Here is a 23,683-nt window from a genome sequence, read left to right on the forward strand (position 1 = left end):
TATCATTCGGGAGGGGGGGGGGCGGGGGGAGGAGGAATAATAACAAAAATAAAAGGAGATGCACCGTTTACAAAAACCCATTGCAATGCGTATCTTAATAAAAGCCTTGGGGTAGATAGTGAAACGCAAGCACCACCAAAGCAAATAAATTTGACGCACAGGATGGACAGACAGGTAGCTGAATTTTACACATGGAAATATAGCCCAGACACAACTCAGCAACTATGTTTCTGTTAATTAAAAGCTTAACCTTGTTCCAAACGATAGAAAAGAGAGGGGGTGGAAAGAAAAAAAAAATGCTAAAGGGCCTGTAGGGTTGTTGCTGTTCAGCTTAAAAGACTAAACGCCCTTTTCCAACATGATCTACAGAAGCTGACACTTAAATGGCAAGAGAGCAAGCTCGCAGAGCAGGCACACTGGTGCCGAGGTTTCTGCAGTTCCCTCTCCCGAGGGAAAAATAGTCAGTCCGGGTTTTTTGGCTGATCCTGACCAGGGTTTGCAGCTCGCCAGCCTGACCTGTCAAGCGGATTATTTTAGAGGGAGATTAATAGGGGAGGCGGGCTGCAATAATAATCGTTTTGTTTGATGTGACAACTTTGATAGGCGTTGATTTACTTACAAACTGATAGGCTTTTAATTGAGCGCCTCCATCCAGCTTGAGATGAAAGGAAAACCGCATTGAAAAGCTGCCCGAGTGCCCTCGAGCCTCAATACTGATTAGCCATCTCGACAGTGAATAGTTCAAGGCATTTTCAAACTTTTTTTCCTCTCTCGCTCTCCTCTCCTCCTCAAATATCTGCCAGCCCACTCCTTTTTAAGAGAAAATAAATCATTTCCATTGTGTGCAAATAAAATCGACTTGACATGCTTGCCAATAGCTGGTAGGTAAAGGAAAGTGTGGACTGGCACTTGTTAATTAATTCCTCCTTTGCTCTCCTTTTTTTTTTTTTTTTTTTTTTTTTTTAAATTACCGTTTTCCTTTGTAGGAGGAGGAAGACGGGTTCCAACCCTCAGGTTTTGGGCTTTTTCAAAAAAGGAGAATAAAAGCGACAGCCACCAAAACTTCAACAAGACTACACAAGTAAATGCCAAACGGCAAACCGTCTGCCCGGACTCATTAAACAAGGATCCCTCGCGAAGGTAACGAGCAGGACCGAATCCCTCCTCTTCGGCTCCAGAAAGGAAAGCAGTCCGCAGCAGCCAAAACAAAAACTACGCACCGCTTTCAAGCCGCAGCCCCGCCGCCCGCCCGATCCTACGCGTGTACATCCCAACTCCGAGACCCTCGCTGGGAATCGTTTTCTGCCTGTGTTCAGCGCAGTGAACAAGCTCTCATAGCTCAGAAATGCTCTGGAGGGGGCAAAGGGGAGGGGATGTCTTGGGGCTGATTTTTTTACAAGCTTCTACATAAAAACTTTACAGTACTGAGTGTGACTTAAATCTCATTTCAAAGGCTTGAAGGGTGGGGGTGGGGGTGTGTGGAAGAAAACAAAAAGCTATCCTCTGAAGTTACTAATTAAATTACCCTCTGCTGCTTCTACCTCAGCCAGAAAGATCGGGGTTCGTGCTCTTACCCTCTCCTTCCCCCCGCTTTTCCCGTCGGTGCGCTGCCTGTTTTACACATGTACCGGGTATCGCCTTCGCTTCCCTGGCTTACAAGTAAAACAACCCCTTCCCGAAATCACCCTCACTTCTACAAGAGAGGGAAAGGAAAATGGGGAGGGGGGAGCCTTCCCACAGCTGACTCTACCTTAAGACAATTAATCTTTAGTCTTTCACCCTGGGAGGCAGGATAAATACAACGAGAAAACAGATAGGAGTCTCCCCGGTCCTGTAAGGAAAACAGCTGTTCCAAGCACTTTAATGCAAATGAACACAAATGAAGGTTTCAGCTTTTTTTTTTTTTTTTTTTTTTTTTTTCCCTTCCAGAGTTTTACTGCACTCCATTTATCAATTGGACTTGACAACAAAAGAAAGAACTGGGGGAAAACCTGGGGCAGATTCAAGTCACTTCCATTCTATATAAAAGGGGGGGGGGGGGGGGGAGGGAAGAGGGGGTTCCTTGAGGGCAAGTTGTGGGTCTTCTCAGTCCTATTGCAATATCGGGTTTTATGCAAGATTTCTTTCTCTACCCCCCCCCTCCCCCTTTTAATTATCACGGTCTTTTAAGATGACCGCGGTGATTGCTAAAGGAAAGTACGTTTATGACTTTCCACTGAGAAGTTGTGGCAATAATCCCTATGCTTTCAGGGGAAAATACAGAAATTTAAAAGTTTGTTAATATTAATTGTGTCTTTAGATGAGTTCCACGTATTTACCCTACTCTGTACACTATATTAAAAGAGTAAAGTGGTTTTAATAAAAGACAGCAGATATACTTACTTGGCTGCAGGATTTAAAGGGTACCGCTTTACGGGGCGGGGGCGGGGGGGGCAGATACCTAGGAAAACCTGCCTTATATCTACATCATAAGAAGAGCAGATCATTAAAGGCTGACACATCTGTTCAGGGACTGGGGGAGATCGGTGTTTCAAGGAAAGAAAAAGGACTTGGTTCAGCAGATATAAACGCGAGAAAGTGAAAGTCCTTCCTCTCGCCCACCCCTTCCAGTATCAGCGCCTGTTCTGGTCGGAGTCCAGGTCAGGAATTGGACGCGACCCCTAAAGCACTTGCCTTGTTCTTCACTTGTCAAACGTGTTTTATCTCTAAGTGACCTTTTTGTTAATGTTGTAGATTGTGTGGGCCACCATGTCAGATCCGGAAACAAAAGTAAAAGATTGATTAACACATTTTGCCTGTGAAAAAATGTTACGGGATGAGGAGGTGGGGGGATAGTGGGATGCAAAGTACAAAGAGAAAAGAAAAAGGCGATCCAGGGAGCGACAGAAGGGCTGCGGACTCCGCTCGGGGCATCCGCCGGCACGGCAACACCGGGGCTGAGGGCAGAGGACTCGGTACGCTTCGGGAGTGCACAGACACAAAGCAGGATGTATATAACGCCCGGGTGGATACCGTGTGCATGCCCACGAGGTTCTCCACACAGCTTAGCTGAAATCAAACACGTAAATGGCGAACAGATACTCTCGGTAAGGCTAGGGGCCGCCTCCCCAGGCCCCTGGTGCCGGCGACCGGGCCAGCCGGGCGGCTGCAGAGACGAAGGGCTCTTCTTCGAAAAGGACGAGGAGGGAAAGGGAAGAGGAGCCCGGCAGCCCTACCCGGCCCCGCACCGCGCTGCTCTGCGAGGACGCGGATGGCGCAGGGCAGCGTGGTGCGGGGTCGGGGAAGGCTACCGGGTGCTGGCACACAAATAAGAGTTTACTCGAAGGATTTATTCCATAAATTGAATGGCTTTTCCTCCCGAGGAGCCCGTCTCTCCCTCTGTTTTCCTCCCCCCCCCCCCCCTTCCCCCTTCAAGTCACACCAGGCTTGTAATCAGCAACAAAAGCTGACATAAATCAAGGGCGGATTGACAGGGGCTGACAAATAACTGATTGATTGCGGTTGGGGAGCACTGACAATTGACGGCGGGGCGGAGAGACCCGAAAGGCGGCGGCGGGCGGTGCGTGACAGCCCCGCGTGTGACGACCGGCCTCCCCCAATGCCGCGGCGCTCCCCGCGCCGCCGCAAGCCGCGCCGCAGCGCCCCAGCTCCCGCCCGCCGCGGGCGGCGACGTGCAGACCAGCGCTCTGCAGGTTCTCGTCCGAGCCTGCCCCCGCGTTGTGAGGCGGGAGGGGCGGGAAAAGCGCCTCGTGCCCTTCTTCGGGTGCTGGAGGGGAGGCGGCGGCGGCGCTGTCCCGGCGGGCTTGCCCCGTGGGGCGGGGGGGAGCGCGGACTGGGCCTCTAAGCGCCGTGCGTGGCGGACAGACGGCGGCAGGCCGTGCTCGGGGCAGCGTGCGTGCGGCAGGGCCGCGCTTGGGGCGGACAGGGGGTGGCGGGGCACCGCAGCCGGCCCCCCCCCCCCCCCCCCGGCAGGCGCGACGCCCCTAGTCCCCCGGCCGCCCCCGCTGCCGCCGGGCTCTCCGCGCCGGCTGCGGAGGGCGAAAAACGTTCGCAGTGCGTGATGTGAAACACAGAATTAACGCCCAGCCCGTCCTAGAAGCGAAAACAAGGAAGGAGGGGAGGGGAGAGGAAAGGCGGACGAGAAAGGGAAGGGGAAAGAAAAAAAAAAAAAAAAAAAAAGAGCGAGAGACCATTAAAAACAGAGAAAAAAAGCCCCAGAAAAGGGAACGTCACATCCCCTTGACCCTCCAATCACCTCGGGGTCCCATTTGATTGGAAGGCGGCAAAGGCTTTAATCTCAGACTAATTCAGCTGCTTTTGAAGTGAGTTTCTTTGCCAGATCCCGGGCTGGATGGGCAGCGGCTCGCATCACAGCTGAGCGGCGGAGGCGAGCGCTCCGCGCCGCGCCAGCCGGGAGAGCCGAGAGCGGCCGAGGGGGACCGCGGCACACGCTCGCAGCCCCCACCCCCGCCCCCAGCACAGCCCAAGGATTACTCGGCTTTTTTTTCCTCCTCTTTCTCGCCGGCCGGCTCCCCCTTTTCCCCCCCCTCCCCACCCACGCCCTCCCCGCCAGAGAGAGACACGGGACATTTTATGTTTGTTTTCCTGCTCGGGGGGCGTGTGGCTTTTTTCCCTCCTCGCCAACAGAAAGAGAGCGAGCGTTTCCGAGTGCGAGCGGCGCCACTTGCCCCAGTTTTCATGCGAGGTTTTGGGTCATGATCACATCGCCCTCGGTTTCTGCTATAAGAAGTAGTAAGCGAAGCAGCAGCCTCAGCGAGCCCGGAGGCAGCCCCCGCCGCAGCCGCAGCGCCGCCGACCTCGCCGGGCCGAACGGGCACGCTGGGAATAACGGCAGCAGCGCCGCCGCCAAGCCCTGCTTCCACGCCGTCCCCCCCTCGGACCCGCTACGCCAAGCCAACCGCCTTCCCATCAAAGTCCTGAAAATGCTCACGGCGCGGACTGGACACATTTTACACCCCGAATACCTGCAGCCTTTACCCTCCACGCCCGTCAGCCCCATCGAGGTAAGGACCTCGGAGCCGGCCCCGGCCCCCGGCTCCTTCTCCCCTCCCTGCCCGGGCGCCCGCTGTGCATGGCGGCTCCGCCAGCCTCCCTCGGCGCTTCCCTGCGCTTTGAAATGCATTTACACCAGGAAACGGGCTGCTTTTGATCTAGAGTTAGTGCGAGGAGCCGCTCCTGCTTATTGTTTCCATCTTTATGGGAGAATTTCCAATTCCTGTGCAAATTAACTTTGTATTTTTGCTCTTTTTAGCCTTTTTTTTTTTTTTTTTGAGAGGAGGGGTGGGTGGAAGGAAACGAGCCGCTCCGGGGTCACGATCTGGCCGCGCAACTAACCAGCGCTCGGAGTACCAAACAACCTTGCTCTTGCAGGGAGCGTTGCCTGTTTATTTTCTGGTGTGGGGTTTTTGTTTTTTTTTTTTGGAGGGGGGGGATTGGGGGGAGCCGCGGAGAGGGACAGGCTGAAGCGTGGGTGCGGCAGAATAACTACTTCAGCTCCCCGACCGTTCCCTTGCAAGTGCCGACGCGCGTTTGTACTTCGGGGGCCCTATGCGTCCCTTTTCTCCTCTGCCGAGGGTGTCGGTCCCCCTCTGCGTGGCTCCTCGCTGCTTGCGGGACCGAAACTCGAAACGGAGCGGGTGGTGGGAAAGGTGGGTCTGTGGGAATGAATGCTTTCACGAAGGTCCCTGCGGAGCGAGGACCCCCCTCTTCCCGGAGCCCGGCTCGCAGGCTAACTTGGACTCTGTTTATAAATAGTGTCAGCAGTCAGGGCGCAGAAATGCTGCAGTCGCTGTAGTTCGCGGGCGGGTTTGCGCGCCTGCACGGCCGGAGCGGCAGGGAAGCGAGCGGCGAGGCGCCCAGCGCGGCGCCGCCCGGGGAGCTGGGGGTGCTTGAGGCGGCCGCGATGAGCTCGCAGCGGTCCGAAAATCTCCAACCCTTTTTAAAGGCTTTCTGGAAAATGGTGCATGCAGGGGAGGGGGCTGTCAGGGTGATGAATGCGCACAAAATTGTTCGTTACTTCCAGGCTGTTCTCTGCAAAAACGTATGGGACAAGTGTCCTAGGTGCGCCTCGGGTTTGTTTTTTGTCTTTTTTTTTCCTTTTCTTTTCTTTCTTAGACCCCAATTAAACCTCTGTCTTTGTGTGTCCTTCTGATTTCCGCAGCTGGACGCGAAGAAGAGTCCGCTGGCCCTTTTGGCACAAACTTGCTCGCAGATAGGAAAGCCGGACCCGTCCCCTTCCTCCAAACTCTCCTCGGTCACCTCCAATGGCTCCGGAGGCGACAAGGACTCCAAGTCGGGCCCCTTGAAGCTCAGCGACATCGGCGTGGAGGACAAGTCGAGCTTCAAGCCGTACTCCAAGCCGGGCGCGGAGAAGAAGGAGCCGGGGGCGGCGGGCTGCGCGGGCGCCCCCGCCGCGGGGGTCGCGGCCGGGGAGAAGTCGGGATTCCGGGTGCCGAGCGCCACCTGCCAGCCGTTCACCCCAAGGACAGGCAGCCCCAACTCCAGCGCCTCCGCCTGCTCGCCGGGGCTGCTGCCGGCCGAGGGCAAAGGCGGAGAGGACAAGAAGGACGCGGAGGGCTGCGGAAAGAGCGGCAGCTCCGGCTCGGAGGGAGGCCCGGGCACCACCAGCATCAGCCACAGCCGGATTAGCGTGAGCTGTGCCGGGATTAACGTGGAGGTCAACCAGCACCAGGAGAGCACGCCGGGCTCCAAGCCCATCGCCTCGGACTCCGCCTCCTCCTGCAGCAGCACCACCGCCACCTCCTCCACCTCCGTCCTGGGCTCCGGCCTCGTGGCCCCTGTGTCCCCTTACAAGCCAGGCCAGACCGTCTTCCCCCTGCCCCCAGCGGGCATGAGCTACCCAGGGACGCTGGCTGGAGCCTACGCCGGCTACCCGCCCCAGTTCCTGCCGCACGGAGTGGCGCTGGACCCCACCAAATCCTCCAGCCTGGTGGGGGCCCAGCTGGCCGCCGCCAGCAGCCTGGGCTGCAGCAAGCCGGCGGGGTCAAGCCCGCTGGCGGGCGCGTCGCCGCCGTCGGTGATGACGGCGAGCCTGTGCCGAGACCCGTACTGCCTGAGCTACCACTGCGCCAGCCACCTGGCCGGCGCCGCCGGCGCCTCCTGCGCCCACGACCAGGCCCTCAAGTCCGGATACCCCCTCGTCTACCCCACCCACCCTTTGCACAGCGTCCACTCCTCGCTGACCGGCGCCACACCGCCCTCACTGGCCGGCCACCCTTTGTACCCCTACGGCTTCATGCTCCCCAACGACCCCCAGCCACACATCTGCAACTGGGTGTCAGCCAACGGACCCTGCGACAAGCGCTTTGCCACCTCGGAGGAGCTGCTTAGCCACTTGCGGACCCATACTGCCTTCCCGGGCACCGATAAACTCCTCTCCAGCTACCCCAGCTCCTCGTCGCTGGCCAGCGCGGCGGCCGCGGCCATGGCATGCCACATGCACATTCCCACGACGGGCGCCCCGGGCAGCCCGGGCACACTGGCCCTGCGCAGCCCACACCACGCGCTGGGACTCGGCAGCCGCTACCACCCCTACTCCAAGAGCCCCCTGCCCACCCCCGGGGCCCCTGTGCCCGTGCCCGCCGCCACCGGACCCTACTACTCCCCTTACGCACTCTATGGGCAGAGACTCACCACAGCCTCAGCCCTGGGGTACCAGTGAGTGCAGGCAGCTGGGCTTTGACACACAACACAACACAGAGTCTAGCGGTGAGGGAAGGAAGCCCTGCGAAACTTTATAAAAGTTGGAAAGAAAAAAAAAAATCAGACTTTTTATAAAATAGTGTTCATTTGAGGACTGGATCCATGAGCACTGTATTTATTTATGTTAGCTTCAAGCGGGACAACGAATCATAAAGTGCATTACTTAACTGAGCTCAATAGGTAAAAGTGGAACACTCATTGTAGAATATAAATAAAAAGATAGAGGTCTTCTCTTTAATGTTACTTTAAAATTGCTATGATTGTATTGTACGTTCTTATTTAATGTCTCATTGAAACAAAAAAATTTACATGCATGTTTGTTACTAAAAAACAACTCGCAATTTGTCAGTTATAATTTCAAATTGCAATTATTTTTAAGGTGTATACCCTTGAAAGAGAATTGGTATTTTTTTGTATGTATTCTGGAAGAAAAACAAAAACAATTCTATTCCAAAAACCTCATTTGCCTTATTTTGTTCTTTAAAAGGAACACTTAACTATTTTTAATTTTTAAGTCCACCCTGTAAAAAGGGTTAAGTAAGGTTTACGTCATGTACTAAAATAGACAATGTATCGCTTTAAAGATTAAAATTCCGTATATTTGATGTATTAAAAGGGTTTACTTTTTTTTTTAAATTACAATTTGATTCTGTTAGAAAAGCTGAGTAGGTCTTGGATGGAGGCGACTGCTAATTTCTCCTTAAGCGTTTATTCAATTTTAATTAAAAATAAAAAAAAACCCAAAAGTTTTTTTATTGTAACCCCAGGGCTCTCCTACAAAAAAAAAAAAAAAAAAAAAAAAAGCAGATGGGAGTATTTTTTTTTTCTTCAGTAGAATTCGTAGGCACAAAATAGGAAAACTGAGAATCGGTAACATCTTTCACTTTCCTAAGGAAAATTAACTTTAAATTTTTTACTGTGAAAACCTGTTTTTTTTAAAACTGGGTTTCAATTAAAAGACTTCTTTCTTTAGAAAGAAACGGGGAAGGCAAGACTTATTTGTAAAGGAATAAGAAGATTATCTGAAAGCTTTTTTTTTTTTTTTTTTTACAGTGTAATGCATAACTATTCGTCTTTTTTCTAAATGAGAAGTTCAGAAGCAATTAGGGAAGCGCTGTTTGATCTCATCCAGTTATTTTCAATTTCTTTCTTCAGTTTGTACCGCAGCACAAGTGATCATCACGTTACCAAAAAAAAAAAAAAGACAAGAAAAAAAAATCGGACAGCTCTGAGAACTCATTTTCTTTTAAAAAAGAAGGGAAGGCGGGGGGGGGGGAAAAAGTCCATCCGTTATTTGGTCCGAGTTTGCTCTTTACTGAAGTGCAGTGCCAAACCCGACGTGATGCCGAGACGGGCTGCCCCTGCCTGCGCCGCGCCTCTGCCTCCCCAGCCCGGGCTCCCCAGGGCCGCCGCCCGGCGCCGGCTCGTCGTCCTGCACTCAGGTAGGAGCGGGGGCCGCGACGGGAAAGCCAGAGCAGCTACCGAAACTGCGGAACGAACCGTTGCCGCCGAGACGGTCGGAAAAAGCCATCCACAAGTCCGTAAGGCAACGCCAGCGAAGGGCTTCGCTCCCGCGGTCTAGCAGGCGCTTGCCGGGAGCGGCTCAGGCGGAGCCGGGTACCTGCTGCCCCTCGGCCAGCCCCGCTCCCCCCGCTCGGGCTGCCCTCGCCCCGGCCCCGCCGCGGCGCGCTGGCAGGGGAAAAGTTGCAAGCAGCGACTTTGCTTGACAAATCACTGGGGTTTCTCCCTCGTTCTTTATCCCCCACAATATAATTACTGTTCAAAGTTTCCCGTGGTGCCCAGATGCTAATTAGTCTAATACATTTACTCCAGATAATTGGTGGAAGTTAGCGTTAATGTGCAAAGGAGAGAAAAGCAGCAAGCTAATGAAGCTGCGGCGCTCGGCCGGCCGGGCCGGCACCCGGCGCGACGCCTCTATCGGGGCCGGGCCGGGCCCAGGGCGCACACGGGGCCGGCGGGTGCTGGGCCGCGCTGCCGCTCTTGCGGGACGCCGCTCCGCAAGCGGCACGGGAAAGGCTTTGTGCTTTTCACCAAATGAGGGTTTGGGTTCCCCCCCTAAAATGGGAAAGGGACCATTGCGTGTCGCTGCTTTAGGGAATGTAAAGTGAGCTCTTGTTATGAGCTGATGAGGTAGAGAACGGGAGGGGAGGGCAGTGCTGTTAGCAGCACTGAATAAACTTCACTAATAAGATAGGAAGCGGATACAAACGCAGCAAGTAATCGAAAAAAGGGCTTTGCGGGTCGGGGGCGGGGGTGATGGCGGTGGACGATCCATCCAGCGAGCCCGAGGAAGGCCGCCCAGGCTCGCAGCCCTCTCCCCAGCCGCACGCCCCCCGCCCTCTCCCGCAGCCCGGCCAGCCTGCCTTCCCCTCTTCGCTATTCTAACTACCCTTAATTTGAGGAAAATTACATTTCAGGCTCCATCTGGGTGCGCAAGCAACTATTACAGATTTGCCGCGATTAAAAAACAACAGCACGGCACACGCTCCTCTTCTGTCCGCGTATTTTGTCATTACGGATTTCTAACAGCTGCAGCTCAGCCGTCGCGAGCTGCACCCCACCAGCAATCAGGTGTCGCAGGGACTGTTTTGAAAAGAACGCGAGAGGCTTTCTGTGTCCTGGAGCCCAACTGCACTTCTGCGGATTTCAGCTCTGAAAAGTTACACGCACAAAGATTTCCGATGCAAGGGATGAAATGAACGCTGCACGTTATTATTACTGTTTTGCTTAGATACCATCCCCGAGATTAATGAAAAATTAAAATATCTTATTTTATATGTAGAGTGGTGGTAAGGAGGTCTATCTTCCAGACTTGTTAAGTATTTGACCTGGCAAGTGTCACCTAAGATTTTGATAATAATCTAGGAAATTTACTCTTCTTTTTTTTTTTTTTTTTTTTTTTTTTTCCCCAACAGAGATTGACTTATGGACGTTAATGTTTTTAGGTAAAAGGACTGCATTTGTTATTTCCACCCCTCCTCCCCTCCCTGTTCTTACTAACTGGATGGGTTGTGGAGTTGACAGCAGCCGCTGGTCCATGCCACCGAACTAAAATAATTTCACAGTGAAAAACCAGCTCGAAAGGACAAGCAACAGAAGGGCAAACCCTATCAAAACCCGAAACTCTGATCAATCTGACCAGAGTCAGGCATACATTAGTTTAAATTAAACAGTTTCGTCTTTCTCACAAATCTTTTTTGAACATTAAAGATAAACTCATGTAATATTTAAATCAACTCTTGTCAAACGCTAAGTGCAACTGAAGAACCAAAACAAAAATTAATGCGTTTCCATCCCCTCTCAAAGGCTTACTCTGGATGCTACTTCGACAAAATACTTCTGATAAGCAACGCTTAGAAAAGAAGGGTTCTGTTTATCTTATCTATGGGGAAATGTAATTAAGCTACTTTTATGAAACAATAAAACACTAGGCTCCGCAGACAGCAAAGGAGTTTCTGTAATATATCTGAGCCTATATGGGTATATGTATCTTGGCTTATGCTTACAAGTCCACACCAGACACATACATACATGTTTGCTTGCCTGATTTTAGAGCGCAAAATGTATGCTAGAGCTAAAGCACAGGGATGCCTCGATGACGAGAAGATACTCCTCAGTGACAAGAGGCTCCATGTTCTAAGACTGGAAAGTCACCCGCTGCCCATCCACTACCCCTGAAGCTGCTGCCTTCAGCGCAACCAGCAAGGTACACGCACGGCAGTGGCTGACACTCCTCTCTCATCCGAGGTTTGCAATGAACTAACCACATCCACAATCGAAATCACCCAGGCAAGGGGAGTCCTGAAAGGCCCAAGCTTTCCAGAACAAAAGCAAACGTGCATTCCTATTCTGTAAAAACACTGATCAAACTTCAATCTTTCAGATTTAGAAAAGACTGAGAGAAATGCTGCCTTGCTTTAATACTGTTGGCTCTCGCTACAGGCTTTCAGTAGAGCGCCGTTTGGTTTGGGATTTTTTGTTTGGTTGGTTTTTTTGTTGTTTTGTGTAGATTGGCTGTGGGGTTTTTTTGGGGGGTGGGGGGCGAGGGCGGGTGGGTTGCTTCCTTTTTTTTTTTTTTTTTTTTTTTTTAAATGGAACGAATCTAAAGTTGGAAAAATCGCTGGAGTTACCAGCGTCAAATCTCCTGTCCATCCAGATTTTGTGTATAATCTCAGCTAGGGGTTGGAATTGTCTAAGACCCCCACCACACAATTCTCCCTGAAGCGCAGCCCGCATTGCTTCACCAACAGACCTGCGGCAGGCAAGCGATCAGTCCTGATCGGAGGTGTCTAATCCCTGCTAGATCTCCGTCAGCTCTGTCCTAGGAAATTCGGGGCAGATTGCCTTTTTTTGTTGTTAAAGGTAAAATTTTGTTGCGACGAAGCACAAAGGTGTCAAAAGAAAAAAGACGGAGTCCCAGTCCGTGTGCTCCCACCTCTTTGGAAGTGGAATGTTTTGGCAACGGAGACAGGGTTGAAATTCGAGTAGATTATACACTTAAGATCTGCATAGATGTGAAGAGACTGTCCTAATGCTGGATATTTCTCCATCAAGATCAACCAGGTGCTGCTGCTGCTGCAGCAGAGATCCCACCTCCGGCCGCTTGTTCTGTGCGTGTGTGCACACAGCGATGCACAGACTTTGTTCTCTCCTCATGTCTGAGATTCATCAACCTCTCCCCCCTCCCAACCACCCCGTCCCCTATGTGAAAAAAGTAAATCCGTTCAGGCTTTGAATATTGTAAGAAGCCTTGTGTGTATTTTTTTTTTTTTAAATCTTCAAATGAATTAAAGACAACCTGACAATGCTGTCATCTGTCTTCAACGTCACATCAAGGCAAGAAATAATGATAACAGAGCAGCAGAAAGACGCCCACTGAAACCTGGAGGATATATATACACATACACATATATACCTTGAAACAGTTTGAAAGAGAACAAAATTAGATTACCCTTCTTAGGCTATTGTAGCGAAAACCTGTGGGTTTAGGTTTGTTGTTTTCTTTTTTTTTTTTTTTTGGGGGGGTGTGGGTGGGTGGGCGAGGAAGGGTAAGTGCTTCATCTTTTCTGCTATATGTTGTGGAGCCTGTGCTCCTTGATCCTAAACCACTTCTGTGGGATGGTTAAGGCAAGGAGCAGGCACATTCCTTGGTCTTAAACTACTACGACAAATGGAAACACAAAAATATCTCCCCTCCCCCTCCATCGTTTCAGGTTCTCGTTCCGGTTAATAATAAACGTGCCCGCTCCCTGCAGAGCAGGCCGGAGCGCTGCACGTTCTGCGTGGGGACCCACGCGGGACGCCGCGCCGAGCGGCTCAGCTCCCCGGCAGGAGAGGAGGCTTCTGCCCTTTGTCTTTGCGGCCCTGCGCGGCTCCGTCCGGGCTCCCAGCCGCCAGGCGGCGCTGCCGGGCCCCCGGCCGAGGCGGAGGGCAGCTTACGCGGGGTGCCGCTACGGCGGGAGCGGCCGCTGCCCCGGGGCCGCCGGGCCCGACCCCGGCCCAGCCCCCCGGCCAGCCGCGCACCGCCTCCGCCGTCATCCAGCGTGCCAGGCCCCAGCCCGATAGAAATCGCCTATTTGGGACAGAGGGAATCTCCGATCTCATCCGAAGGGAAGGACTGAAGTACAAATGGATTTTGCCAGATAAACAGATAGGCCGGACAAAAAAAAAACAAAAAAAAAAACCACCCAACCGTGGTGTTTGTTTATTTATTTTTAAATCACGCTTGTGATCTCATTCATTCTGAAGGGTAAATAAATTGCAGTTGTATGAAAAACAATTGGTGCTACATGTGTTCATAACAGATGGGATCTTATCACAGTTTAACTGTAATAAATACAGACTTCTGGAAATTGTAATCTTTACTCCATGGTAGATGTCTCTTTTCTCCTATAAAGACTAGGGCTACAAACTTCTGCGGGCAAGCAGAGTTGTCGGTGCCGGCGCTGCCCAGGAGCCAGGGCATGCTCCCGCCGCCTCCGCACAGCCGCGGCTCCTTCAACGTCCCCGTGAAAACCCGTCTGAGAATCAGACGGGAGAGAAAACCCTGGCGCACAGGGAAGCGACGGCTGGTCCTTCTCCCGTTGGGTAGCGTCATTTACTGAGGCCGACCGTAACAGTCCTTAAAATACATGCAGAAAACCTAAGAACGAGCTGTGTGGAGAAGCCCTGGCAAGCGACAGATCACGCTTTGCAAAGAGAGAAAATGTTAGGAGAAGAGACCCAGCCCCCGAGGAAGCCGAGACCAAACTTTAGATTAATCCCCCTTGCTCTTCAGATCACAAAATTAAAAAATAAATTTGAATAACCACTGAAAGGATAAAATTATAATAATAAATTGTCCATATTCACTGAGGCTGCGGGACTAATTATTTTCACCATCTCGGCTTCCCATTGCTGTTTATCAAGTCGCAGGATAAGTGCTTGTAAATCCATTACGTTTCCATAAATCCTTTCGCCGCTTTCTTTTTGGCCAATGATTTTGCAACATTAATTGATTTTATTGCACTTTCTGAAGTCACTGTATATTAAACCTCAAGCAAGTTTGCTCGGAAAGCGTTGCTTTTTCCATCGTCATATGAAACCCGGGAGCGGGAGTTACTGAAGCTACAGTAGACTCTAGCCTCTTTTTTCCCCTGCTGTGATCTTAATGGCAAATGCGAAATGCAAATTACAAGTTTCTAATAATCTACGCCGTTACAGAAAACGGCCCCTTTATCGCTGGTGAAAAATTAGTGGAAATCCAAACACCACATTTTTCCCGTTGTTTTTAGACGGGGGTGGGTGGGAGGGGTGAAATGCTACTGGGTGACCGAGATCAAACAGACTAAGAAACACTTTGCGAATCATTTACTTTACTGGATGGACCGCAGTTATTTTTAGAAAAGGATTCTCAATGTGTAACTAGAAGTTCAGCGCGATTTAGGAGTGAGTACACGCGCTCCAGGTTCCTCAAAGCCTTCTCCCTTTTCCTTCAGTCACCTTAAGATTAAAACTGGACCCAACCAGCCTTAAACGGATTAATGATTTCTCACTTACCATCAGCTAGTTTTCAGTTGCTTCACCTGCCACGCTAGCCGCGTGATCATTATTTAAAATCGTTAAAAGCCAAAGCTCCCGTTTCGGGCGCTCTGCCCCCGTCCCACGCCGCCCCGGGCACTCGGGCTGCGCAGCCCCCGCCCCGGGCAGCGAGCCCCCTCCCGGGGGGCCAGGCGCACCTTCGCCAGCCGCTACCCCCAGACCCAGCCAGGCAGCGTCCTCTCTGCCGGCGGCGTCCTACGGGTTCACTTCAGGGTACTTCAGTGGCGCAAGAATTTTGTAAAACGAACAGGGTAATTGCTGTAGATCACAGAAGGCACGCGGAACTGGTTATTTTGGGTTGGACAAGCAGAACGGCGGTAATTACGAACCTATCCTTCGTATTACAGCCCCAGAGTTTGTACCCTATCCTTGGCTGCCCAGCCTTCTTACTCGCTAAGCTGCTACCCACCAAGACGTTCTGCAGAGGTAGACGCATCGGTTGCTAGTAATGCCATTATGTCATTACTTATACTGGGAGGATGGAGGGCAGGACAGAGAAACCAAGCCCGAGAGCTGCGCCCTGCCTGCGCCCAACCCTGGCGGGGCGGCGGGCGGGCAGCGCAGGGCTCACGGCCCGGCGCCCCGCGGTGCCTCAGCACGGCCCCCCGGCGCCCGGCCGCCCTGCCCAGGCGGGGCCGCGAGAGGCATTTGCCCGCCTGCCTTCGCGGGGGGGGCGCCGCGGGGCAGCGCAGCAGGCACCTCGGGGTGGCCGGCGGGGAAAGGCCTTGGCCGCCGCGGCAAGGCCGGCAGAAGGCCCGTTTTCAGCCACTCTGCTTTTCTGAGGCGAAGCCGCCTGTTGGGGAAAGGCCACCTCTGCAGTGGTGGAGCCGTGGCTCCAGAGGGGTCGATTCAGCCGAGATGGTGACAGCCCACCCAGCTGCGGGGACACACACTCTGCTAGGGAAGCATCCCACTTTAACACCCTTTCAGCCACCGCAAGACCTACAACTGCGGCTACAATATCAAGTTTGAGTTTCACTGAAGTTAGTATGCATAGGCTTGGTTTCTCAAACTCAACCAATGTACCTTGCGATTTCGGGAAAGTGCCTCCCCCCTTGTACAAGTCACAGCCCTTCATCCTTTCTTTGGGGAGACGCATTTTTTCCTGCCAGAAAAAAAAAATAATCAACTGCTACCACCAGCTACTGTGCTTTTTCTCCATGCTTCAAGTACTTGTCTTGAGGTAGAGGAATACATATCAATTCCCAGACCTGAAAGGTTTCAAACCCACAGTTCTCACTTCTTATTAGGGTTCCTGATCGCTGGGCTGTTCTAATGTGGGAAAAATCCCCGCTCCCTCCTTTGAAGGCGTTTCACTTTGCATAAGAATGCACCAGACCAGAGGGAATGAGAAGGAAGTAGTAAGACTATTTAGTCTACGTGTGACGGGTGCTTGCTGCTTGCCAAAGCCGGGAGCTCAGGTCTCCCAGTCAGTGCTCACATTTAATCCTCTTCCCACCTACTCCCTCTTTGCCCAAGAAAAATCTTTAAACATTCTACACAAAAAAACAAAAGTAACACTTCCAACACCCCGGTTCCACCCTGGATGGCAATTAGGAGATGAGTTTGCTCAGGTGGAGTAGGAAAATGATACATGTCTGTAGCCACTGAACAATTAGATAAATAGGTATCTGAACAGGGACCTTCCAGTCACCATTAAAAAAAAAAAAAAAAAAAGTAGAAACCACCGTGGCACATTAGGTGACAGCAAACTGCCTGACAAGGCCTTAGTAAAAAGGCAAAGCTTCTCACTGCCTGCATTGGTTACACAGCAAAGAAAAACTGGTTTCTTGTAGAGTTCCTGGCTGTGCAAGTGAAAGTGTTTCTCTTCTTTAGTCGGGGCTTTAGTTACTTTGTCCCACCCCGTACACAGCCACTGGTGACCACCGCCTCTAATCCCACACACATGCAGTCCTGCTGCTGCTCACCCCTGTCTGTATCAGGCTAACACAGAAATTCACTGAATGAGCCTCAAAACAAAGCCAGACAAAATCTTTCCTGTCCCTATGTGTATTTTTACAACAAAGTTGAGCTCATTTTGTCAACTTTTTTTTCAAGAAAGTAACAACTGTATAGCCAGTTTCCACCATGAAATACTTGCGCTCATGAGTCAGAACATTCACAAGATTATTTTCCCCTACAACCGCCTCCCCAATTCCCTCCCTTTGCAAGATTACAATTTCCTTAAATATATATTGCACCAGCAGGCCCAGGGAATGTGTTCCAAGTAAAACAGATGAGTAGAAATAAGTTTTTTTTAGAAGGATCAGCTGCTAAATACATTCTAGTAGAGGTGTCAACCATTTTACAAAGAGAGCTAATCAAATCTATAATTATGGCCTTCAGGCTGGCTTTACAGAGTTAGGGTAAAATGTTATGCTTGATCAAAAGCAGATATACTACATACATCAGTAGATTTATAAAAAGATTGAGAAAGGATTTAGACCAGATGGAGCAACTAATTTTTCTAGTTTAATCATATCACTTGGTTGAGAAACAAATGGTTGTTGATGTATCTACAAATCAAGTACTGACAAATTCTCCAAGAAAGCTGGCTATTCAAGGTGCCCTGATCTTGTTCTAGAGTTGAATAAGTTGGAAAAGTGTTATAGCAGGTCTGATCTCCTCAACGAACAGTCAACACTTTATACTATTTTAACTTACATATCTCTAAAGCAACTGAATTAAAATGATACTATTTCCTACATGTAGATATCCAAGTAAAAACACTGAACTCTGCCACTACTGACAGGTGATACCAGCATAGCTTATTCCTATTAGAGAAGGTACTTGTGAATCATCATAGCTGTGTATATACCAGGCCACAGGTTATGAAAAAAAGCTAACTCCACGGGGGAGAAAAAGATTTATTCCAACTAAAACACTTAGCTTGTATAAACACCAAGTTCCACGTGGCTGATTGTGTTTACTGGTTAATGGGATTGTATCAATTTACATTTACACTTTTAAACTACTAAAACTTGAACACACCCTAAGTTCACAGTCTAATGTGAAATTCCAGTCAGCCTGAAGTCAGCAGAAGTCTTCTAGGAGTTCTAAATGTGGCAGGATTTCTCCTGGGACAAAAGTAAAAAGCCCCAAAGCTTACAAATTCTAATTCCATATAAATAAGAACTAAACATGTGCAACGCAGTGGTGTAATTCATGACAGTCTGGGAAGGGGCTTGGGAATATCTTGAGAAAACCATGGGAATTTTGGTTTTCTGTCTGTGACAAGAAGGTTCAGGTCACAAGATCTAAAGAGACCATACAAGGCAGACCAGTAGTAAATAGATAAAAAACCCAAAACATCAAATACATACTTTTAGCTATTATGTGAAGCAGAAGAGAATAGGTTTTGGCCACTGTATGATAGACACAGTCCACTTTGAGCTGATGCCTCTCGAGGTAATAAAAGCATGGGGAATTCAGTCAGCACATCTGCCTGATCAGTCATCTCACATTTTACTGAAGAAATTGCTACATTTCAGTGACAGGCAAGGTGTGTGAATTTTTGCATTCTATATATTATTTACACAGAAAAGACCCGGACAAGTCTTTCCCCAAGAAAAGAATGGAATAATAATTTTTAAATTAACTATGAACACCTTAATAACTTCCTTTAATAAAAAAAAAAAATCAAGGAAAATGAAAGCTTCTACATGTAGAACAACTTCTTTATGCAGAGCACCTCTGAAAATATTTACGTCTGTTCTGATAGCTAATCATCTTGGATGAAGCAAACACAATAATTTAGTTTTATTGCTCAGTAATTTAGCTCAGTTTTTATATGCTTAGATACACAGACTAGTTTACACACTAACTTGAGTACTAGCAGAATGAGGTAGTGAGTTTTGCATCTCCATCTTGAAAACAATCATTGCATAACCATGTTATTTCATCATCTCAACTGTTAAACTCATTTGTGCAACATTATCCCAGCTTTTTGTTGCAGACATTAAAATGAGGACAGGCATGTCTCTGTGAAGTCTCTTTTGATGTATTTTGTAATAGTTTAATTCTGGGGTGAAAAAAAAAAGAAAAGTGTTGTATGCTTTAGAACAGATAAAAGGAACCTATGCTCTCCACACCCCACCCACCCCCCACCCCCACCCCCCCCCCCCCCCCATCACAAGCTATCCTTAGGAATGCGAGTACATTCTGGAAGTGTAATAATCATCATCTTGCTTATTACCTGGGACCTCCAGGGCTAAATCACAAACCTTTACACCTTGAGTTAAATACCCTAGCAAGCAGCTGTAACATACTCATATCCGCTGTTGGCCAGATGCGCACACAGAGTGGGAGGCATAGCACAGCCACCAGTGGGCTGGATATGCATACCTACTCAAAAGCAAGTTAAAGATTGGCTAGAGACTAATCCATTTTATAGGTTAAGAAATTGATTTTCAGAGGAGCTGAACTACAGGTGCTCAAGTCTCTTAAAAGAAAAAAAAAGTCAGCTTAACTCTAGTGGTACTGTTAGCAGGGTTCACTACAGTATAGGAAAGCATGGGAAACATTACCTCAGATTCCAGCACTGCCTAAGTCAGGGTCCAGTGTGTGCAGTACAACACAGGTATGTTTTTCCTGGAGCAGTGGCTAAAGGTACTTGTTTAGAACTACAAAACACAGAACAGAACCGACTACCAGTGTCATCCCTAGCAGGGTCAGCCATTTGTTTTTGGATGCAATGTACAATGCACTTAAATCCTCATCGGAACAATGAGAGGTAATAAAATGCTTTATATTCTATTACTGGTAACTAAGAAGAATATCAGAAGTAAGCCAGTTGTAGAAGTCAGCTCTGGATCAAGTCAGACAAAATGGATTTAAGTTACACAGGAGAACAAATGAAGTAGGTCTCTAAAGATTTCAATTTCAGAAGGGCAAACTCTGGTGTAGTCATGTTAGCTGGACTGTGGAGCTAATAGATTGAGTGGGCAGCAAAGTCTTACAAATACTTTATGTCAAGAATGTTAAAAAATGGTCAAGAACCTATATTCCAAACGCTGGTGGTGGTGGTAAGAGACCCAGAAGAAGGTACTCCAGGCCTAACTGGGTGAACTGTCACCTCAAGAAGTGTGTGATGTGAAAAAACGGAGTAACACATAGGGAAAAAACCCCCTTTTGGTTGCTGATCAGTCCTTGTCTGAGAAGCATAGAGGTAAAGTAAGTATTGCTAGAAGAGGAGCTGTGTTAGGCTCTGCAAAGGATACAAAAATGGATGAAGGTATTTTTTCAGTTACATAAATAAAATGAAATAGAAGAAGGAATACAGTAGAGATTAAGGATTACATAGGCACATTTCCAACCTTAAATTATTATGTTGCATTAATTTAAATAAGGGCAATACTGAGCATGGGGTGAAATGGAAGTAGCCAATAAGAAAGATGTTAGAGAATGAAAAATCAGGTAAAGGAGAAACAAAATCAAATCTGGTATAGATCTAAACTCTACAGGTCTAATTAATCTCCACTCCAACTCCAGACTGTAGATCAGGGCTCCTCAAACTAAGGTCCGTGGGCCAGATACGGCCCCCCAGGGTCCTCTATCCGGCCTCCTGTATTTACAGACGCCCCCAGCCCCCCCCGCTGGGGGTTGGGGGGGGGGAACCAAGCAGCCGCAGATGACTGCCTGCCACTTCATCCGCATGCTGGCCCCATGTGTAAAAAGTGTGAGGACCCCTGGACTAGAATATGAAAGGACAACAGTAGCAAGGACTTTATACCAACCTTAACCAAAACAAAATTGACGTAAAGTGAATACAGACTATTTTAAGAAGGGAAATATAATTTCTGAGATATGTTTATAATTCTGATTCCAGTAATAGCCAGAACTTTGCAGTGACAAGTTGAAAGTGACAAAAAAAAAAAAAAAAGAATATTTAGAATATATGGCCTGGAATTATCTAAAGTAGATTCCAACACACTAAATAACTTTCTCTGAGTTAAAAAAAACAAAACAACACACAAAAACACCCCCCTCAAAAGCCAAAACAAATCCAAGAAACACAAATCCTAACATTCCGGGCTACAAAGCATTATTGGTGTCATTTCTCAACATTAATGAGAAAGCTCTGCTAAAATACAATGAGTAAGGATCACCAGGCTAAGGCAGCTGGTGTAGCTTCCAACAGAGACAAAGGAAAATAATAGCATTGCATAAAGCACTGGGGGAAGAGCTCACCTGAAATACTGCAAACAGTCTAGTCACCTGCAATCGATAGGTTAACTGGAACTAGAGCAGGTAGAGAAGAAGGGCCACTAGAAAGATCGGGCAATGGAACGCCTATTTTATCAAATGAGATTAAACAAGCTTGATTTGTTTAGTCTACTATGACAAAAGCTGAGAGAGGATAAGATTGCTGTCTAACTGTGTTAGTTAAAAAGCTAAGAGAAAAAAAAAAAAGGACTATTTAATTTAAAAGAGTATTTTGGCACAAGACCAAATAGACTTTAGCTGGCGATGAATAGACTGAGTTTTAAGCTAGGGGATGGTTCTTAACCAGCAGAGCACTACAGATGAACCTTTCTAATAGCTAGTGCATGTTTGTTTTGTGTTTTTGTTCTGTGGGTTTTTTGTTTGTTTTTTTTTGATGGATTGTTTTTGTTTTCTTTGGGGTTTTTTTTAAATATATGGTGGTAGCTCATTGTTTTTGACTATCCCAAGCCAATACCAATGGCAAATGGCTCACCAGCAACACCGTAAAGCAATCAGATTCTGTAACAGCCATCCTCTGGGAACAGTGGAAACAAACTACATGATTATTGTTAAGATGGAATACAACACACTTCAAAAAAGTAATTACCTCATGTGACAGCTGCAATAGGGAGGGCAGGACTCAGTAGCCCAGTGAGTGCCACCCTGTCCTAAAGCTTTGCAGTGGAGGAGTTATTTGGTAGGTAGGATTAAATCTACCACAATTAAATAACATTTTTTGTGATAGGAAGAACAGAGTGATACTAATGGTTAGGTAAACAATAGTCTAAAAGGTGTGTATTTTTCCTTCTAACATTTAAGAAGCCACAGTTTGTTTTTTTAACAGAAGTACATCACAAAACAGCCAGTTAAAGCCAACCACATCGCACACAAAAAACCGCTACAGAACTCCCTTATGAAGAAGAAAGGCACCTTGAGAAACTATGACTTTTTCCTGTAGAAAATGAGTTATTAGCAAAACCCATAGAATATTAAGTTAAACAAATCCACTTTTATATTTTTGAAGAACATATTCCTGCCAAAAATCATTTCTCCTTACAACAAAACCCCATACTGCAAAATACACATGTAGCAAACAAGCTAAAGACTACTTCAGTATCACACACAGCATCCTTAGCTTTAAAGGAAAATAGCTCCTTATAAAGAAATGTTACTTTCAATAGCAAAGGGAATAACATTTAAACCAAAGAAGACTTTAAGGAGATGATGATTTGTGAGAGGATTTTTCTTCATGTATCCTTTAAAGAGGCCTGAAAGCAGTTAATGTGGCAACAAAAATGCCACAAAAAAAAAAAAAAGAAAAAAAAAAAGTAATTTCTGCTTAGTCACTGACCTGCTTGCAGTCCTCAGAGGTGCTCCCTGCTGCTCCTGTGCGCAGCCTTCCCCACAGGGCTGGGCAGCCATGGCCAACCTGTCCGCAGCTCAGGCCTGCTGCTCACTGCCCAGCCCTCCGCTAGCAGAAAATGGCGCCTCCTGCCATCTCCCCAGGCAGCCAGCTGCTAGCCTACGTGCTTCAACCTTCTCAGCAGCCTCCCATTCCTCTTTTAAAGAGGATCCCAGTGTGACAAGGATTGATTCTTCCCAGATAAGCCAGTTGAATTGCAGTTTCTCTCAATTTGCCTGATTACTCAGCACCCCACACCGAGGGTGAAGGCTGGTGGCCTGACAGATTTCCGTCAGGTGGCTGTAGAGATTATTGCAGTGGCTGCACACAGGTGTTTTACACCTCAGGCTGGGGTTCCTCTCACAAACAACCAGAGCAGGGGCCATGCAACCCCCATCCCCATCTCCAGTAGCCACAGCTGACTCCACAGGCGCCTCCGGCCCCTCACTGCTGAAGAGCTGTGCAGTGGGGCGGCTCCTCCTGAGGCGAGGCACTAGGGAACCTTCTAGTACCCTCTGGAGAAAGCCCCCCTGCCCCCACCGGGCTCCTGCTGCTGGCAGCATCTGCCAGCCCCTGCAGGCCGCCTCAGGCGACATGTGCGGCTGTGGGCACCATTTCAGCTTTGCATTTGCAGCCGGCACAGCTAGGAGCCACCATTTTACCTAGTGAATAAGGTGCTGCTGATGTGACAGCCCTGAGGGAAACTCCATGTCTAAACATCCCACGTGCTGGCTCCAGCCGGCTGAGGGACCCTGTGTTTATTGGGATGAGGGAAGGGTGCTTTGGATTGTGCTTGTGCTGAGTATCCCACATCTACAAATGATAGCCAGGCCTATTACTCTTTTCCCAGGCAACTGTTACCTTGAATACTGTGGAGCCGATGCTCTCTGAAATTAATACTGAGCTCGTGCAAGCAGAGAAACACAAGGGTATGGGTTGCATTGTTCCTAAATATATCTTGATTTTTATTTTGCTGGAGGTCAAAATAGCTGATAATTGGTGAGGTTGATGATACTTATTCAAAGAGCAAAAACGTATCTGAAATGGAGGGATCATCTTGTTCACTGGTCCTGTTTCAGAAATCTACAATGAAAAGAAAACCGACTGGTCTTGAGCTCACACACTTTGAAAAATGCTGTCACCTAATGTTTATGTAATATCCAATATCTGTAGTCTGCTGTGACGTTAAACAGGGATGCGGACTCCTGCCCACAGCACATAAACTGTAAATAC

General features: G+C 48.7%; 1 protein-coding gene across 1 annotated transcript; it reads left to right on the top strand.

Annotated features, from left to right (window-relative positions):
- The first annotated feature begins 4,197 nt into the window (after positions 1–4,197).
- On the top strand, positions 4,198–8,352 carry ZNF503 (zinc finger protein 503). Its single transcript, XM_040607632.1, has 2 exons — positions 4,198–5,024; positions 6,182–8,352. Exons 1-2 carry the CDS (start codon positions 4,716–4,718, stop codon positions 7,700–7,702), a joined length of 1,830 nt encoding a protein of 609 aa, XP_040463566.1. The 5' UTR covers positions 4,198–4,715; the 3' UTR covers positions 7,703–8,352.
- The last annotated feature ends 15,331 nt before the right edge of the window (positions 8,353–23,683 follow it).

This window comes from Falco naumanni, chromosome 9, assembly GCF_017639655.2.
Source record: "Falco naumanni isolate bFalNau1 chromosome 9, bFalNau1.pat, whole genome shotgun sequence".
Classification (NCBI taxonomy): domain Eukaryota; kingdom Metazoa; phylum Chordata; class Aves; order Falconiformes; family Falconidae; genus Falco; species Falco naumanni.

Bases quoted from the DNA above. Each gene is read 5' to 3' on its own strand.
- ZNF503 (XM_040607632.1), top strand. From the start codon at position 4,716: ATGATCACATCGCCCTCGGTTTCTGCTATAAGAAGTAGTAAGCGAAGC. The intron at 5,025-6,181 runs GTAAGGACCTCG...TGATTTCCGCAG, and splicing joins CGCCCGTCAGCCCCATCGAG to CTGGACGCGAAGAAGAGTCC.